This window comes from Phoenix dactylifera, chromosome 3 (assembly GCF_051530095.1).
Source record: "Phoenix dactylifera cultivar Ajwa chromosome 3, Ajwa_hap1_PhDact_Kaust_v1.1, whole genome shotgun sequence".
NCBI classification, from domain to species: Eukaryota; Viridiplantae; Streptophyta; class Magnoliopsida; order Arecales; family Arecaceae; genus Phoenix; species Phoenix dactylifera.
The window spans coordinates 47,448,256-47,467,871 of NC_143192.1; the positions used below are offsets into that span (position 1 = coordinate 47,448,256).

General features: G+C 46.3%; 3 protein-coding genes across 12 annotated transcripts; 2 read left to right on the forward strand and 1 right to left on the reverse strand.

The window, feature by feature from the left end:
• Positions 1-622: 622 nt before the first annotated feature.
• On the reverse strand, positions 623-6,364 carry LOC103698063 (N-terminal nucleophile aminohydrolases (Ntn hydrolases) superfamily protein). 10 transcript variants are annotated; one of them, XR_015976519.2, is made up of 9 exons: positions 5,884-6,356; positions 5,600-5,783; positions 3,904-3,968; positions 3,359-3,790; positions 3,231-3,289; positions 2,597-2,701; positions 1,299-1,731; positions 1,097-1,189; positions 623-988 (listed from the first exon to the last, which is right to left on the reverse strand). XR_015976519.2 is itself a non-coding variant. In XM_008780026.4 (7 exons), exons 4-7 carry the CDS (start codon positions 3,782-3,784, stop codon positions 1,512-1,514), a joined length of 810 nt encoding a protein of 269 aa, XP_008778248.4. In that variant the 5' UTR covers positions 3,785-3,801; positions 3,904-3,968; positions 5,600-5,768; positions 5,884-6,364; the 3' UTR covers positions 1,237-1,511. The 10 variants fall into 10 exon arrangements, 6 of the variants coding, with proteins under 6 accessions (XP_008778248.4, XP_008778247.4, XP_088574838.2 ...); XR_015976518.2 differs by having other exon boundaries at positions 1,066-1,189; XR_015976521.2 differs by having other exon boundaries at positions 623-1,189; positions 5,600-5,768; positions 5,956-6,356.
• On the forward strand, positions 6,305-9,423 carry LOC148714420 (uncharacterized). Its single transcript, XM_088718713.2, has 2 exons — positions 6,305-6,514; positions 7,075-9,423. The coding sequence occupies exons 1-2, from the start codon at positions 6,305-6,307 to the stop codon at positions 7,144-7,146; spliced, it is 282 nt and encodes a 93-aa protein (XP_088574839.1). The 3' UTR covers positions 7,147-9,423.
• A 132-nt stretch (positions 9,424-9,555) lies between these two features.
• Positions 9,556-12,287, forward strand: DUO1 (myb-like HTH transcriptional regulator family protein). Its single transcript, XM_008780027.5, has 3 exons — positions 9,556-10,073; positions 10,357-10,594; positions 11,263-12,287. The coding sequence occupies exons 1-3, from the start codon at positions 9,826-9,828 to the stop codon at positions 11,743-11,745; spliced, it is 969 nt and encodes a 322-aa protein (XP_008778249.1). The 5' UTR covers positions 9,556-9,825; the 3' UTR covers positions 11,746-12,287.
• Positions 12,288-19,616: the final 7,329 nt, after the last annotated feature.

Sequence of the window (19,616 nt, forward strand, 5' to 3'; positions counted from 1 at the left end):
GGTCGTGTTGGATACATACAAAAGGTCTGGATGCCGATGGGGTTAAAATTCTGTTAGCCTGAACTTGATTTACTTATTAAATGGATCAAAAATTCAGACTTAACCATCGAGGTGGTAGCACGGTGGGAATAGGGCTTTGATTTCACCAGAGTGGCTCAAGTTCGAAACGTGCAGGCATCGATTAAATGCGGGGACTGGATGCCTTCCATCTGGTTTGTCCTATGAAGTCGCTATTTGGTCTGTCATTATTTAGGCGGTACTAGTGTGACGTACTCACACGGTGATAGGGCTATTACGCTAGTGGTGCTCTGCCACGGATGGAGAAGGTACAAGTAAAAAATATTCTTTCTGCATCGAACATTTTCCAGCAGAAAGGAGGTCCAATGGGGGTTGCTACGCGGGTGAGGCTCTCCTCACCCCCCTCTTTTCTTATCAAAAAAAAAAAAAAAAAAAAAAAAAAAACCTTGGCAACCCGGTTCAAGCTCGTATAACTTGTTCGATAAATAGATTAAATCATGCTAAACAGGTTAAGTGGGTCTTAAATGGATTAAATATGTTCAAAATGGGTCAAGCAGGTCTTTAATGTATTAAATGGGTCAAAATATGTTAGGGGCCGCAAATATCTAAACTTGAACCAAATTTATTTAATGAATGAATCTAAACTGGTTGATCTATTTATGATCCAACGCCATTTATGCTATACCTGAACTTGTTTAAAGCAGGTTAGTCATGGATGGGTCGGGCCATAAACTGACAACTGCATTTTTTTCTGGATCAGAATGGTTTAACTTGATGACCAAAGTGTCAGAGGCCATACACACTGTTCCCACTTTTTAAACAATTTGATAGAATACTTCCTCTCATAGTAGCAAAAATAAATCTACAGACGGGCGAGGTTAGAAACTCAACATCACCACTTCAGTGGACACATCCCTGAAGCTGGAGATAGTTGCACTTAATCGCCACTAATTCTGGTGGAACCGGAGAACTGCAAGATAATTGTCACATCAATCACAGTAATTTCATATGAGACTCCATGCAATTTTGCAAAGGAATTATCATGACCTCCAAGATTAAGTGGCAAGTCCTAACTCACAGCAACACAAATCTAGAAACCTTCCAGTCATAAGTGATGAAGACGTGCCTTTTGGATGACTGAAAGTCTCTTCTACGATGGAGCAAATCCTAACTGAGAAGAACAAAGAGATCAGATTGCAAAAATGAAATCAACATCAGTTTAATAAGAAATGAATATGATTTTGTCTAGTGATCATTAGAAGCACCATTCCACAACATACATAATAATCTTGCCATCCCTGTAAAAACGGGATAAGGCTCAGTATTGTTCATGCTCCTGTGGATGATGAGCCTGCAACTGAATCTGACATAGACAATTTTTTCTCATAATAATCAGAAAGCAGTGGCAAGCTCATTAGCTATTTCCCAGTACAAGGGAAAAAGGTACCACAATGACTTCCAAGTTCATTATCGTTGGCCTTTTCTGCTGTTCTCTAAGGCACCACTGTGAATATTTCCACATCATCCATGCTGGGATTTCTCACCGAGTACTGAAATGTCCATCCATGACAAGCTCCTGCATGTGTGCCAATCTTGTTCAGGGCGAAAACAGCTCCAACAAAATGTGGATATTTACGGGCAATTCTTGCTATTGCATCAGCTGCAGCATCCTTAGGTTCCATTCCACGCCGCATGCTCTCCACAACTTGATAGCTGCAGTAATCACTTTGTCAGACACACTCTGGTATGATAATGGCCTTGTCTTCTACTTATTTCAAGTTACTGTACAGTCAAACTTCACAGGCAGTATAGAAAAGTCTAAAGTGAGCCTTGGAAGGGTAATGAGGATGAGGAAATCACTAGAAGGTTACAAGGTTATACACCACTTGGAATTCTGTGATCAACAAGCATCTCCAAGGAGGCCACTAAATGTTGTTTGTTCGTTCATCACTAGTTAACCTTCCCAAGCACTTAAGAACAAGACCATCAAAGAAGAGGATCCTCCCTTTCTCCATCTTCAGCCTCCCAAGAGAGGAAAAAGGGGAGAGATACCGCTACTACTGATTGAGAGAGAACTGCTAACAAGCTACGTCCAAATCAATATTGGCATGTGGCACAATTTAGGACATGTAAAGGATGAAAGGACTGTTAGAACTTAAAATATTGAAATTTTCTCCTTTAGCCTTTTTTTTTGAGAGGAAAAGCTAGAGGATCTCTCTCCTCTCCAAGAAAAGTCTGGTTTGCTTAGTAATATAAATAGATGTTAAAATGAATTTGACAAACAAATAACAATTAACATTGCAAAATGCCGGTTTGGAAGCATTATACAATTTTGAACTACAAGTTTAATACAGCCAAGAAACCTAAAAAGGTCCCTCAGAATTAGTAATCAATACCATCTCATTTACATGAATGGGTTAAAAGAGAGTTTGTCTTGGGATATTGTTTTTCTCTGAGCAGGTAAACCAATTCTAAGTAACCAATTTGTGAAATGTGAATCATGGATCAAGGCTATGAAAAGGATCAGTGGTCACATTCATCCATGAATGACCTGAAAAGAAAAGATCGAGCATATTACCATGGAAGGAAGCGCATCATGATATCACCATCTCCAGTTGCACCACAAGCACCAACTTCATCATCAGCATATGCTGATGATCCTGCAATAGGGCCATCACCCACCCTGGAATCAAGAGCCTCGTTACTCATATGTTCAGAGTATAACATAGCATTCAGCAGATAGGAGTGGATTAGTGATGATTATTCATGTCAGAACATATTGTAATTTCTAAAATGGATCTATTCTCTGGCTTTCCAGTTGATACTCATGTATTCCTTGGAAGGGTTCTGGATCAAGATATGACAAAATCAAAACATTAAAAAGCTGAACTGCAAGTTGATGCTTGAAAAAAGCTTTATTTTGCAAATATTGCCCCTCGGAGAGCACATATCAATTATCGAATGTACGTGTCCACATAAGTTGAACAGAGCAATAACTGCAACTGCAAAATATATAGCCTCAGGCCTCGGCCCAACCAAACAAGAGATATATGAACTGCAAAAAGGTTAAAGATGCAAAGCATGAACAAACACTATAAGGAAATGCAAATTAGGAATTTGTTAAAGATTGATGGGCTCAAGCACAATTTCAATTTTCCTAAGCATTTAAAGACATTCCCATTATTAAACTAATATATCAACCAAACACTTACCTGCCAGGGATTTTAAATGTAGCACCATTGGTCGATGTCCCAACTGCTATATGTCCCATCTATGCAAAGCACAGTAAACTTTTAGGTTTATAAATAAACTCCAATCAAACTTAGTCAACGAGACTTACTTTATCAATTACAGCCATGGAGATTGTGTCGTGGTTATGGAGATTTATCAACTTGGAATTTGACTCAAGACTCGAGAGATTGTTTCCATCAGACCAGTTCCCCTCACCAATCCCATTCTTGGAAAGTCTACAAGTGTTCTCAAGTGCCGTTGATGCAGAATTACTAAAATGATAAGGACCACAGTCATATGCAGGAATGACATTTTTCCGGAAGTTAGGCTGGCAGCTGTTCTCTTTCCACTTAATCCATTTTTCAATGGACTCTGGTGAACTGAGGTTGGTAGGTCCTGGAAGACCCATTGAAATAGCAAATACTGAGGCCTTCTCTCCAACAAGCAAAGTATGTTGTGTGTATTCCATAACTAACTTCGCAGCTTTAATACCATCCTTGACATATCTCATAGCAGCCACAGCTCCGACCTCCATTGTTGCCTACCAACGTCCTTAGCAAACAAGCACTGGACCATCATCTTCTATACGTGTAACAGCAAGATAATCTTTAACCAAATATGGAAGCAAGGACATGCAAATGGGTGGATAATTACCCCATTCATAACTAGAGCATCTAATGTAGTTTCTCCATTCTCATCTGGACTGCCACCAGGTCCAACTGTCCATATACAAACTTAATCAATCTATAACAGGGAAGGAGTGACATACTTGACTTTGTTATGTAAAAATACAGTATATATCCAAAACACAACAATTATCAAGGAAGGCAAGGCTTTGTTTCGCGTAAAGATCGATAGAATTATGTTCATACAATGTGCTCAAATAAACATAGGTTATGATGAAAAATACAGGACAATGACGGACAATATCTACAGCATGCCCAGTTCTCCATGCTTCATTGTTTTTCAATATCTGGAGTAAAATGACCCTTGCTGTGCCAGAGGATATATAGGGTACTCCATATGTCCCAAGCCTGATATTGGCTTATACAACACTACAATTATAATCTTCAATTTTTATGCTAAAAGTTACTTCATTTTTCAGAGAATAGACTCCAAATTTTATCAATGGTGATGCCAAGAAGTTGCAACAATTTGTTCTTGTTCAAGAAAGATGTTCGATATCTTTCCTTGTCCTATATATTTATCCAAACAATTCTCTTCATCTTGATGCTCAACAGAATATCAGTTGGTATTTTCTCAATTTGGTAATTTTAGTATCACGTGCATCATACAATGTTGAGACCACTAAAAAGCATCGGTTGTAACCAATCTTTTGGATCGAGAGGAGAGGCAATTTAGCTAAAACGAGCCCAACCCATTAGCTAACTAGCCTAAAATATCAATACCACTTTTTCATCTTCACTATACAAGATTTAAGAAGGTTTTGATAATAGTTCATTTTGGTTTCAACATAAACAGATTGGCAGTCTGGTACAGTTGACTCTTTATATAGATGACCAACGCTGAATTTTTTTTATATCCCAGCAATATTAAGAAATAGTTGCGGAAACTTGAGAAAATGTTTAGCACTACAGCAAGTTGCTACGAACAATTTATGACACCTTGGGACATGATTTAGATGTGTCCAAAACGTATTAATACAGGGGTACGTGATTTGATGAATTATGAGCGAATTGTATGTTTTATTTCTTTTCTTGAAAAGCATTATGAGTGGCAATTATGGTTAAAGAATTGTTTTTATAGACTTTTTTAATTCATTAGGATGTAAACTGAAGCTAGAATGTCTAACTCGCCCCGCTATTTTCAGCAAACATTCTAGTTCCTTAATCAGTTATCCAACAATTCATTCTTCTTCATCCACATTAGATTATTAAGAGGATTCCTTTATCACTGTTAGTCAATCAGTGCCACATCATAAGATTATTTAAAGCTGAAAGGACAACTTGGTTCATCAATATCATTTATTGATTTTACATCATTTAGGAATTCAAGAAAAAGCTACAAGAAGTTTTTTTTTCCCTCGACACCAATGTTCCCACATGTTATTTAATCCATTGGAGCTTATCCAAAGGACAAAGTGGAGTGCGGTTGGTATTTATGAATGAGTTTTTACCTCCTGTCCACTACCTTGGCATGGATTAACACTTTCTCCCATTTTCAGTAGAATTGATTAGCTCTTCCTTATTCCTTAACGAATTTGAGCAGCATTCAATAATCCAAGAGTAAAAGAAATGATTAACTGTTCCCAAACAAAAGGCAAAGCATACTTATGGACTCGAGAATTTCACAAACTATGCCGCAAAACCAAGTGTATTAGCAACCTAACCTGTGCCGTCACACCGCAGCTCCTCGCATGTAGTGCAGCCATCCACCACGGCATCGACCGCCGGCGATCCACGATCGTTGACCGACCTCCAAGCGGCTCTCACCGCCTCCACGAAGGGCCAGGTGCTAACCACCACCGGGAAGCTCTGCCCCTCCGCAGGCCCCATTTCCTGACAACAAACATGCTTACAGATCGAGTCCAACATCCCAGCTATTAATTAAAATGATCAAAATTATTAATGAAAACAAGAACAAATCCATATCTAAAGAGTTACAGTCCCTTACCCTAGAAAATGATTCAAAGAGGAGGAGGAGGAGGAGGAGAAGCGAGAGATTTCTGAGAGCCATGGCAACTACCTAGCTACAGAGAGGGGTTTGCGACGAATAGCGTGGTGGTCATCTCCGACTCCCCGGTGAGAATAGTGTATCTCTTCCAGGCTTCGCGAAGATGATCAGAGCCGTACAAAAATGGAGGATCATCTATCAGACGGCTGGGCTCCTCTCACAGTCTTAGAGATTGCCGTATTTCGTGGAACAAGAATAAACCCTGCATGATTGTTTTATAAAGAAGGTAACCTCATCCGTCGGTGATCAGACCTCAGTTTCTTTCTTCGTTTCTCCGGGAACCCTAGAGCCAAAAGGGCCCTGTATCTCTATCGCCGTTTCTCTCTGCTGACCGATCGAGCGCGGTGGAGGAGGAAGAGAGATGGAGAGAAGAGGAGGAGGAGGGGAGGGGTGGTGGTGGTGGGTGGCGGCGAGCTCGGCTCAGCTGACGGCGGGGATCGCGTGGTACCGGCGAGGGTGCGGGAAGAGCAGCGCCATGATGCCATTCAAGGCCTTTGCCATCTCTACCGTCTTCGTTAGCGCCGGCGCCACCGCCGCAGCCGGCGCCGTACACGCCACCGGCATTCGTACGGTAACTCTAACAACACGCCCTTCTTTTTCTCGGAAAATATTGTCGGATAAGCCCCGTCACCTATAAGAATAGCATTATACCTCCTTCCGTTTTGATCCTTGGAATGTTTTCGCATAAGTCCTTCATGAATTAGTTTCGAATATTTTTCTGCGATGTTTTTCATATAGGCTCCTCATTGATTCAGTATTACCATTACGTCCCCGTTTTTTCTCCTGGGAATATTTTCGTATAAGCGTCTCCACAATTCAGTATTACCATTAGACTCCTTCCAATTCTTACTTGGAATATTTTCAGAGAAGTCCCTTCATAAATCATCATTACCGTTATACTCCTCCATTTTTTTCCCCAGGAATATTTCCAGATAAGCCCCTTTATACAATAGTACTACTATTATTTCCTGGGAGCATTTTCAGAGGAAACAAATTTATAAATCAACATTATTTTTCTTCAGAATATTTTCAGATAAGACCATTACATATCAGTATTTAGAGGCTCCATTTTTTATAAACAAATATCTTTATTGATATGTAACGGTGATGGTGGTGATGACGATGATATAGGTGGATGACATGAAGAAGGTTGGTGCAAGCATACGGAGACGGATAGGGGCTCCTCCAAAGGAGACCAAATGATAGGGTCCTCCAGGCATTATTTTGCTCGGGGAATGCACACATCTAACGCTTACTCTTGTCTCTCTAATAGCTTTTTTTTTTTTTTTTTTTGCCTCTCCCCAATTCCTGTGATATCAACATAATCATACACGATTCATTAATTTGTAGCACATGTTGGGGGATTTAACTTCTAAATTTTTTCAGGAAATTTTCGGAGCACCTTGATGCATAAGAAATCTTCTTGTAGCTGACTATGGCCTTTTGATTTAATTTCCAAGGAATCATAGATAAATGCAGACTGTATCAATCATAAGGAGTCCATCACTTGCCAGTTTATTGTGTAAACTGAAATAGGGCATGTTGGCATGCCTTGAGATCAAGTATTATGAACTGATATTTCGAAAGTAGTGTTGAACTGTGCTCGAGTATGGAAGAAGTAAAGAGGGCATTCCATATGGTTAGACAGTTCAGTAAGATTGAATTAAGATTGAAGAAGAAACAAGTCGTAATGTGGTGTAATAAGTTGCTATCAAGATGAGACATGTTTATCTCCATTGTCACCATCACCTATTACAACACCCATGGTACTTAAGTGACCGAGGCTAACAATGTCTGTGGTCACAAGATTAGGATAATGACCAAGATATGGATTTGATAGTACACTTAACGTTTTTGCTTAATTCGGTCTCAACGCTTTCGAGACGACTTGGTCAAGTTGCTAGATCGTGGTAAAGGATCATGGCTTGAAATATTTACCCTTGGAAAGTAGTAATCTTAAGTAACATTAAGATGGAGAGTCTGCGCACTATGGTGATAGGTGATATTGTAATCGACCTAAATACATTAACTAGCTAGTTGTAGGAAGCATTCTTTGTACAGAAAAAAAAAAGAGGCAAGGGGTTTGAAAATGGAAAACCTAAATAGAAACCAAAGTAGATGAAGAATAATCATATAGTCCCGCTCGTGGTAATTTTGTTACTCGAACGATTGGATACGATGTCATACTTTATAATCCAAGATGTAGGCTGTGTATCTAAAGTAGAACTACAATAACGATCCTATCACCTTGTGACGTAGAATGTTGCTTCTTGTTGGCATCATTGGCATGTCTTCAACACCCAAGGTCTAGACTTGTTATTCCCTCGAACATCCACAGCTCTATTTGCCCACCACCATCAACCCAAACCTTTTTGGCGTTCTCCCTCGTCAGCTAGCCGTAGAACCTGCCACCCAAGGAACAAGGCACGAACTAAACATACATGGCAATTGGCACGTACTCATACGAAAACCATAATGTTCTACTTGTCCTCATCCTTGTAGTACTCGTCGTTATCCTCCCATTCTCTCTTGCTCTACGTTAAGTAACCGAGCCAATTTCACTTTCAACCAAGGTTTCAATAGTGGCATTGTTCCATTATAAAAACCATTATTGATCATTATAAAAACCATACGGTTGAGTTATGTAATATCTGAATAATAACTATTATAATGATATAATGGCAAATAACAAGAAATAAATGGTAACAATATTATTGTCTAAATCATTCTTCATTTAATATCATTATTTTAGACCATATCAGCTTTTTCGAGGGAAAATATAAAAATGTGAATTTTAAAATGTAATGTTTTATTAAAAATAATACAAATATCAGATAAATGTCATAATTTATTTTTTACTGTAGGTCATTTTTTTTGAAAGTAATGATACGTACAACAACAGGTTGTTATAATACTAAATAAATATGGGCTTTAATATATTGACATTAACTTTTCTCTGTTATTATATATAACGTAACAAAGGTGGTCTGAAATCTTGAATGGCTGTTATCTATATTGCTCAACCTTTGGCTTCACAACTTCCAAGAATAGTTCACGCTATTCACAGATGCGCCACGTAAGAGATTTGCAAGAGCTTGAGATCTTCTAGGAGTTACATGCATACATACATACATACTTTCAGCTAATCTTGGTGGTTAATTAGATTTCAATTTGATGACTGACTTTTTTTTTTTAATGAATATAACAATCGTTAGATTGTTTGATGTCAAATAAATATATTAAAACCTGCACTGTGCTGAAGACTTCAATTAAATTCACCTCTCGGCTTCATCAGAGTATGAAACGATGTGCAGTCTATCTTATTCTATTGTCCCAAATTGCTCGTTGATTTCATTTAACCAGAGAAACACATCACAGTGCCTTATCTATGAACAATTAATCACTTTATTTTTAGAAATGATCATATCTCAATTACATGGAGTTGAATTGTGTGTGCGTGTGTGCGTGAGAGAGAGAGAGAGAGAGTGAGTGTGATTGTGAGTGTGTGTGTGTGTGTGTGTGTGTGAGAGAGAGAGAGAGAGAGAGAGGAGGGGGCGCATTTTTTGGGAGGATGGTTAGTGGTTGGTAGTTAAGGGGATAGTGGGTATTAGTGGGTTAGGAAAGAAATTACAATAAAAAGGAAAGAAAAAAAAATGTAGAAGAGGGGGGAAAACATAAAAAAGCCATCAGCAGTGAACTACATTATTTTTCTAATTTTGAAACTTTGTTTTCTCTCTCTATCTCTATCTCTCTCTCACTCACTCTCTCCCTCATCCGGGGCTCACGCAGTACTTGTTCCTTTCTCCTCCCTTCATTCCGTTTGCAAGAAAGAGAAGACTGAAAGAAGTCCGGTCTGTTAACTATTTCTTTCCATGCTACACAATGCAAGAAGCCGGAGGAGGCATCACTAGCAGCAGTAAGACCCCCAGCAACAACGGCAAAGAGGAAGGTGGAGGAATGGCGCTGAAGAAAGGCCCATGGATGGCCGAGGAGGACGAGATTTTAATAGAGTACGTCCGAAAGCACGGCCCCCGTGACTGGAGCTCCATTCGATCCAAAGGCCTCCTTCCCCGCTCCGGCAAGTCCTGCCGCCTCCGCTGGGTCAACAAACTCAAGCCCGACTTGAAAACGTACGCCAACTTCGCTTTCTTTCTCCTCCATCCTTCCTTGTTCCCCGTCAGAAATTCATAAATAAGCTTTGAATCTTACAGAAAGAGCGAACTATCTGTTTCTTAGTGTTTTAAATATTTCGTTTCTTTTCTTCTTTCTTCTTTGCAAGCAATATTATGTGGTGATGGTTGTCATGAATTTATGGCTTGCATGTTCGATCATTTTGATGATGCTGATGGGCTTTAATTAAATTGGATGGCTGTTGAATAACGACGATGATGGCTGCATGCATGCATGGAGCAGTGGGTGCAAGTTTTCTCCGGAGGAAGAGCGGATTGTGATCGATTTGCAGGCGCGATTTGGGAACAAGTGGGCGAGAATCGCAACGTATCTGCCGGGAAGGACGGACAATGATGTGAAGAATTTCTGGAGCACCAGGCAGAAGAGACTCGCGAGGATCCTCAGGACACCCCTGCCGTCCAGATCCAATAAGAACCATGGGAAGATGCCTGTCCCTTCTCATCAACTGCCCAATTTGGAGGTCAGACTGCATGGATTTATGAAGTTTGAAAGTTGCATTTTGACTCGCTTTCTTAATTTGATGCCTCAAGTTGGGAGTAGATGAGGATGGGCTATTCCTTTATAGATTATTCATGCGAACTGCACTCTCTCTGGAACTGAAAAAATGAACCTAAGAAAATATGCATGGATGAAAGCATCAATTCTATATTTTATGAATTATTTGTCCATCATGAATTATTTTATGAACCATTCACTGATCATTCATAGGTTCTTGAAATACCTTGGTATTTTAACTCTTGACATTCTTACTCGCCGTTTGTTTTTTTCTTTTTGTTATTATCTGTTGAATATGCACTAATACATGTATATATATAAATCATCTTCAACTCTTACCATACCCAAAAGCGTGGTGAATTTTACTGCCCAGTTTTCTTGTTTTATTTTGAATTTTAGTCTTCTTGCATAAAGAAAGAAAGTATTCCTGAAATCTAGGTGAAGCTTCTCTCAATTAAGACCCCCCACTATATATGGCAGACACTGGCTTCAACTCTCAGAAGTGGTTTCAGATTTTCTGCCCAATGCTTTGGTAGTTTACAAATTACAACATTTATTGTTTGCAAATGCTTTCAGCACAGTTTAAAGTGCTTGTTGCCAGCATTATTTTCTCATCTTCTCGGTTGTCATCAGGATCCCTCTCTGGATCGAATTTTATTTGAGGGAGATGGCCAATGCAGCCAGGAGGCCTCAAAGATGACTCAAATGCGGGATATATTGAGCCCGGTACCGCTCGACCTTCACACGGCCCTTCCCCTGCTTGAACTCGAACTAGCCATGGAGAAAGAGCCGTGCCTGTCGGACACGGCACCGCCGTCGCAACCGCCCTTCGACCACCTCCCGCACCCGCTCGTCGGCCTCCCAGTCCTGCCGGAGGATGCCCCGGGACTCTCGCCGGGCTTCGGGGATGCGAGCTTCCCGGAAGAACTTGCTTGCCCGGAGCCACCACCTGAAGGGCTACCGTTCTTGGGCCTGGATGCTGGGCACGATGGCATCGAGAGGGTGGACGAGCATCCAGGGGACTTCTTTGACGACTTACCAGCGGACATGTTCGACTACCTGGAGCCGCCGACACCGCCGCCGCCGCCGCCCCCGGCTTCATCTACATCATGGTAGCGTTATCCATTTGGGGCGGGGGAGAATGAGAAGTTCGACCCAATTAGATTTGATCGTACTGTTGTATTCCTTTGGAACTGGGATTTGAACTCGATCCCTGGTTTCCTGTATTGATTCTTTTTTCCGACATTGCATGGTATTATGTGGGTTGCTACTTTTGCGTGGGTGTGAGTGCTATAAAGTTTTATGTCCATGGTATGATTTAAAGAAATCGAAGCCAGATTCTGAAACGAGGACATATAGGTATCAGCAAGTAAAATACTTTATTTTTATTTTATATTTTTAAAAAATACTTTATTTTTTTAAATGCAAGTAAAATATTTTTACTTTCAATATTTTTCGCACTATTGCCATCACCCCTACAGCATACCACAAATAACCCCACAATCAACCACCATATTACCACTACCATAATTATTGCTGCCTCTACCACACCATTACTACTATTGTCATCACCTCCATCATTACCCCTATCCCTCTTGCAAGCAACAATACTAGCAGCTGCCCTTACTAACATGACTTCTACCACCAACATATTTATATTTTTCAAAAATAATTAATTATATTTAACAGGTTTATAATTTTAAATTTTAAAAAATAAAAACATATTTCTATTTTTCTGTCTGAAAATAGAATAAAATAAAGATGATACCAAAGGTACCTCAAGTTTTTAGTGTCCTACAATGTCCAATTATATTATATCTTCTATAATAAATGAACTTCTTCCGATGTCGATTCTAGGTAGAGATGGGCATCGGGCCGTGCCGGGCCCGGCTCGGCCCAGGCCCACCGGGCCACAGAATGAACGGGTCGTGCCTGGCCCGGCCCGCTTAGCCTAAAAGCTAAGTCCGGCTCGGCCCTAGACCCGTGGTGTCACACCCTTGAAAAGGTCGGAATGGAGTAACCAAATTTTTCCCTTGAGTTCTCCCTCTTTTCGGTGTGCGGCACTAGTGTGGAGTTGGCTACCCACCACTAGTCAGCCTCTTGCATGCGCCAAGGCCGGATCAAGCCCCGCATGCGTCTTGGCTCGGCTGAAACCCTTGCCAAGACCCTATCCTACCAAGCACACACATAGGCACAAGTCTTTAGGGGAAAGAAGGCTTGTATTGCTCATACCAACACAAATCCCTCCTCACAAGCCGAGGAGATAGCCACTACATTGGCCCCTCTAAAAACCCCCAGCCAACCTTGGCCCCCAAGCCCAAATAGACCCTCACAAAACTCCATTTGGTGGACGCATGTACAAGGATAGCTCACCTCTTTCGAACTCCCCTTCAGCCCACACTTAGGCCTAGGCTTTCCTCCCGAAGCCTCCAAGGAACCCCAAAGTGGTCGGCCAAGGAACCCTCCCTTAGCTCACAAGTCTTCCGCAAGGAAGCCTTCTCTTTGGCCTCTGCCAAGCGTGCCTTGGCCTCTGCCAAGCGTGCCTTGGCCAAGCTCCTTTTTGGCCAAGGGCCTAGTGGCTCGGCGCTCCTTTGGCGACCCTCAAAACAGCCCCAAAAGCAGCCCCGCCCAAGCCTCTAAGCTCTCTTTTCCTTTCGCTAGAATCCTACCACAAGACTTCAGCCAAAATCCTCTCCATGCATCCGGCTAGGGCCCTTTTATAGCCAACCCAAAGCCATCTGGTTGCAGCCACAATCCGTGTGCCATGCCTTTCTCGCCTCCCATTGGCCAACAAGACCTTCACCCGGATTTGTGCTTCCTTGGCGGTTGAGGAATGTGCTTCCTCCTGCCCAGCTGCCCAGCAGCCTGCCCAGCCACCGCCCAATGCACAGCAGGCCGCCAAGTGTCCTTGGACAGAGGCATCAGCCAATGGCAGCGCCTGGGCAGAAACCGCCTCCTGCCCAGCTTCCAGCCCGCCGCCGCCTGTAGCCCGCTGGGGAAACAGCCCACGTGCGGCTGTCTGCCCCGCCGCCCAGGGCCGCCCGGCGCCCTGGTTCGCCCGCGCGCGCGCGCCCAGGCCCGGCCGCGCGCACGCCTGCGAGCGGCCATTGCCCTGCGCCAGACAGGGCGGGCGCGCTCCTGCGCCCGCGGCTTCTTGCGCGCGCCTGCCTGCGCGCTGCAGTGGCCCGCCCGGCCACTGCTCTGGCCTTGGTCGCTCGGCCGCGCGCGCACCAGCGCGTGGCCCTGCTGATCCACCGAGCGCCCACGCCCGGCTCGCCGTCTCTGCGCGTGCACGCCCCGCGCGCACGCTGGTCAAGGTCTGGCCTCGGCCACGCACCCCTCGCGCGGCCCTCGCGTCCTTCCTGCCGTGCGCCCCGCGCACTGCCCTAGTGCAAGGCCGGCCCTGGCTCACTTGGCCGCGCGCGCACCTGCGCGCGGTCCAGCTCCTCTGCGCGCGCCCCGCACGCGTCAATGCCGCTCTGCCGTGCGCACGGTCCGCCGACTGTGTGCGCGCGCGCGGCGGCGCGCGCACTTCTCCGCACGGCCTGCTCACGGCCAAGTCTGGGCACGCGTCTTCTGCGCATGCCGTCCCAAGGCCTGGTGCGTGCGCCTCGTTCGCACGCCGCAACGTCCGCCCTTCCGTGCCCCGCGCACGGCCTGCAGGTGGGCCGACGCCTACGCGCTCCGCGCGCTCTCTTGGCCTCCACGCTTGACCCATCCACGCGCGCCTTTGCGCATGGGCCAGCGTCCGCGCACGTCTCCGCTGCGTGCGCCCCTGTGCACAGGCTGGATCCGGCCTGTCTCCGCTACACAGGGTCACTGCCATTTGCGCTGTAATCTGCGCACTGTGCAGTGCGCACAAGGCCTGGCCACGGCCAAGTGCTCGGCACGCCATCTGCGCGCCCGTGGCCATCCTGCGTGCGTACACCCGCGCACGCCCCGGCGCCTGGCCCGGCTGTGCTCCTCCTTCGCACAGCCCGTGCACAGGCCAGTGCCGGCCTTTGGCCACTCATGTGTGCTCCGCCGCACACTTCCTCGCTCTGCCCGGCCGTGCGCCCAGTGCCACGGCCTGCGCATGGCAGAGCCTGCGCACGCCCCGTGCGCGCCAAAGCCAGAGGTGTGACAATCCTCCCCCGGCGGAAGAAGTCGACGCCCTCGTCGACGGCTCCCCTCAAGGCAACCCGGATGGTGGACCTTCGCCTTACGTTGCCTCGCCCGTCCACGGCCTTTGCCCACACCTTCGGTCCCATACCCGAAAGTGGGGTCAAGCCCGCGGCCTTGGACCTTTCTCCCGGTCCCATACCCGGAAGATCGTCCAAGTCCACCGTCGAGGACTCCTCCTCATGGCCGGCTCCTCCGCTCTGCCGCGCGACACACGCGCAGCCTGCCCGCTCGCACGCCCTGGGCGCACGTTGGGCCTGGCCAGCCTGCTGGCCGACGGGCCTGCACCACGCCCGGCAGCCCCCTGCGCGCCTCGGCCTGCTGTTGTGGCCAAGAACCCATGCGCGCGCCCCGCGCGCCGTCCACGGTCTGGCCTGGGCGCGCCGTACGTGCACCTGCGCACGGCCTGGCTGCACAGTGGCCTGGGCACTGCCTTGGCCGCCTGCCAAGGGCTGCGCCCAGGTTCTGCCCTGCCTTGGCCACCCGCCAAGGCCTGTGGTGCCGCCGTCCTGCCGTCAAGGCTGCTGTGCGCCTCCTGCGCACTGTGCCATTAGCTGCCCGCCAAGAATCCTCCAAGAACCGCTCCCGACGCAGCTCTGATACCAACTATCACACCCTTGAAAAGGTCGGAATGGAGTAACCAAATTTTTTCCTTGAGTTCTCCCTCTTTTCGGTGTGCGGCACTAGTGTGGAGTTGGCTACCCACCACTAGTCAGCCTCTTGCATGCGCCAAGGCCGGATCAAGCCCCGCATGCGTCTTGGCTCGGCTGAAACCCTTGCCAAGACCCTATCCTACCAAGCACACACATAGGCACAAGTCTTTAGGGGAAAGAAGGTTTGTATTGCTCATACCAACACAAATCCCTCCTCACAAGCCGAGGAGATAGCCACTACATTGGCCCCTCTAAAAACCCCCAGCCAACCTTGGCCCCCAAGCCCAAATAGACCCTCACAAAACTCCATTTGGTGGACGCATGTACAAGGATAGCTCACCTCTTTCGAACTCCCCTTCAGCCCACACTTAGGCCTAGGCTTTCCTCCCGAAGCCTCCAAGGAACCCCAAAGTGGTCGGCCAAGGAACCCTCCCTTGGCTCACAAGTCTTCCGCAAGGAAGCCTTCTCTTTGGCCTCTGCCAAACATGCCTTGGCCTCTGCCAAGCGTGCCTTGGCCAAGCTCCTTTTTGGCCAAGGGCCTAGTGGCCCGGCGCTCCTTTGGCGACCCTCAAAACAGCCCCAAAAGCAGCCCCGCCCAAGCCTCTAAGCTCTCTTTTCCTTTCGCTAGAATCCTACCACAAGACTTCAGCCAAAATCCTCTCCATGCATCCGGCTAGGGCCCTTTTATAGCCAACCCAAAGCCATCTGGTTGCAGCCACAATCCGTGTGCCATGCCTTTCTCGCCTCCCATTGGCCAACAAGACCTTCACCCGGATTTGTGCTTCCTTGGCGGTTGAGGAATGTGCTTCCTCCTGCCCAGCTGCCCAGCTGCCCAGCTGCCTGCCCAGCCACCGCCCAATGCACAGCAGGCCGCCAAGTGTCCTTGGACAGAGGCATCAGCCAATGGCAGCGCCTGGGCAGAAACCGCCTCCTGCCCAGCTTCCAGCCCGCCGCCGCCTGTAGCCCGCAGGGGAAACAGCCCACGTGCGGCTGTCTGCCCCGCCGCCCAGGGCCGCCCGGCGCCCTGGTTCGCCCGGCGCGCGCGCGCCCGGGCCCGGCCGCGCGCGCGCCTGCGCGCGGCCTTTGCCCTGCGCCAGACAGGGCGGGCGCGCTCCTGCGCCCGCGGCTTCTTGCGCGCGCCTGCCTGCGTGCTGCAGTGGCCCGCCCGGCCACTGCTCTGGCCTTGGTCGCTCGGCCGCGCGCGCACCAGCGCGTGGCCCTGCTGATCCACCGAGCGCCCATGCCCGGCTCGCCGTCTCTGCGCGTGCACGCCCCGCGCGCACGCTGGTCAAGGTCTGGCCTCGGCCACGCGCCCCTCGCGCGGCCCTCGCGTCCTTCCTGCCGTGCGCCCCGCGCACTGCCCTAGCGCAAGGCCGGCCCTGGCTCACTTGGCCGCGCGCGCACCTGCGCGCGGTCCAGCTCCTCTGCGCGCGCCCCACGCGCGTCAATGCCGCTCTGCCGTGCGCACGCCCGCGCACGGTCCGCCGACTGTGTGCGCGCGCCGCGCGCGCACTACTCCGCTCGGCCTGGCCGCGCGCGCTCCTGCGCACGGCCTGCTCACGGCCAAGTCTGGGCACGCGTCTTCTGCGCATGCCGTCCCAAGGCCTGGTGCGTGCGCCTCCTTCGCACGCCGCAGCGTCCGCCCTTCTGTGCCCCGCGCACGGCCTGCAGGTGGGCCGACGCCTACGCGCTCCGCGCGCTCTCTTGGCCTCCACGCTTGACCCATCCACGCGCGCCTTTGCGCATGGGCCAGCGTCCGCGCACGTCTCCGCTACGTGCGCCCCTGTGCACAGGCTCGATCCGGCCTGTCTCCGCTGCACAGGGTCACTGCCATTTGCGCTGTAATCTGCGCACTGTGCAGTGCGCACAAGGCCTGGCCACGGCCAAGTGCTCGGCACGCCATCTGCGCGCCCGTGGCCATCCTGCGTGCGTACACCCGCGCACGCCCCGGCGCCTGGCCCGGCTGTGCTCCTCCTTCGCACAGCCCGTGCACAGGCCAGCGCCGGCCTTTGGCCACTCATGTGTGCTCCGCCGCACACTTCCTCGCTCTGCCCGGCCGTGCGCCCAGTGCCACGGCCTGCGCATGGCAGAGCCTGCGCACGCCCCGTGCGCGCCAAAGCCAGAGGTGTGACACGTGGGGTGGCGGGCCGTGCTGGGCCCTGGCACGAGATGGGCCGTGCCTGGCACGGCCCATCACGGGCCGCAAAATGGGCCGTGCCAAGCACGGCCCGTCTGGCAGGGGGAAAAAAATAGCCGTTTGGAAACCGCTATTTTTTGGTTTTTTCCCAAAATACCCCTCCCAACAGTCCAAAAACGGTTAATTTGAGGGGTATTTTTGGAAAAAAAATATTTAGAGTCCTATAAATACCCATTTCCTCCCTCATTCTCACCACACCGAACCAACTATTCTCTCCTTCTCTACTACTATTATTTTTCTCTTCTAAAGTGCTCTTCTAGCAATTTAATTTTTAGTTTGCATTTAGCAAGTGTTCAAGTGCTACACAAGAGGAGGTTCTTGTTGAGAAGAGAAGGTCACTCCTTATTGAGAGCACAAGAGGGAGCTCAGAAATTTCGGCTCTACCTCTGCCCTCTGGTCCTCTACTCAGTTCCTCCTTGTGGTTAGTTTTTATTTTTTGCATTCACCAATTTAGATATGTCATCTTTTGAGGAAAGTCATTTTGGCATTCCTCCTGTTTCTGAGGGAGAAGAAACTAATCCCCAACCCCATGTTCCTAGTTCCTCTAGAACTAGTGAACCGAGTGAAGATCAAGCCTCTTCTCGTAAGAGGACTAATGCTGTATGGAATGAATTTGATAGAATTATGGTTGATGGAGTCTGAAAAGCAAAATGTAAAAAATGTGCCAAACTTTATAGTTGTAGTAGTAGTGGGGGAACAAGCCATTTAAAAAGACATCAAGAGAGTCATAGGATGCATGATTCTCATACTCAAAGTACCCTTAATATACAAGGGGATCACTTGTAGGTAATTTTGCATATAATCATGAAAATCAAAGAAAAGTACTTGTAAAATGGATAGTTAAGGATGAATTATCTTTTAGTTTATGTGAATCTTTTAATTTTGAAGAATATATTCAATTAAACCTACAACCTGCTTACAAAAGAACTAGTAGGCATACATTTAGAAGAGTAGCTATGACTAACTTTTTAGCAATGAGACAAAGTTTAATTGAAACACTCTCTACTTTAAATGTAAAAAATTTATTAACTTCTGATATATAGTCAGCATCTGTAGGTAGTAATTGTTTTATTACCATTACTGCTCATTATATTGATAATGATTGGCAATTAAATAAACGTATTCTTGCTTTTCGTGCTTTTGATTTTTCACATTCTGGGCAACAAATTTCAAATGCCATTTATCAAACTACATGTTCATATAATATTAATGATAAAATTATGTCTATTACTTTTGATAATGCATCTAATAATAATTCTGCTGTTACATTATTAAAGGACTCATTGCATCCCATGTTAAATGGAAATTTATTGCATATTAGATGTGTATGTCATATCTTAAATCTTTATGTTCAAGCTGGCATGGGCATGATTCAAGATGTGATTTCAAAAATTAGAAATGCAGTTTCTTTTATTCATGCTTCAAGATCAAGACTTCAAGAATTTAAGGAACTATGTATAAATCATGGTAAACGTTTTAAAAAATTTAAACTTGATGTAATTACTCGTTGGAACTCAACATATAGCATGATACATGATGCATACCCATACAAAAACTTATTAAGTGCATATATTAATGATCGTGGATTAGGCTTTACATTGACTGAAACTGATTGGAATAAAGAAAAAATTTTGGAAGATTTTTTGCTTAGTTTTTATAATGTTACTAATGTTCTTTCTGGTATTTATTATCCAACTTCATGTTCATTTTTACAACAAGCATATATAATTAGTCAAAAATTTGCAGAACATAGATATGATGATGTTTTAATGCCTATTATTGAACAAATGGAATCTAAATGGAATGAGTATTGGGACAAGATATGTCCTATGCATAACTTAGCTGCTGTATTTGATCCAAGAGTTAAATTGAATGACGTGTTAATTTTACTTGATGCATACTGTGAAAATATGATTCAAGATCCTGAACCTGCTAAAATTGAGGTAAAACAACTTCTTTATGATATTTATGCTATA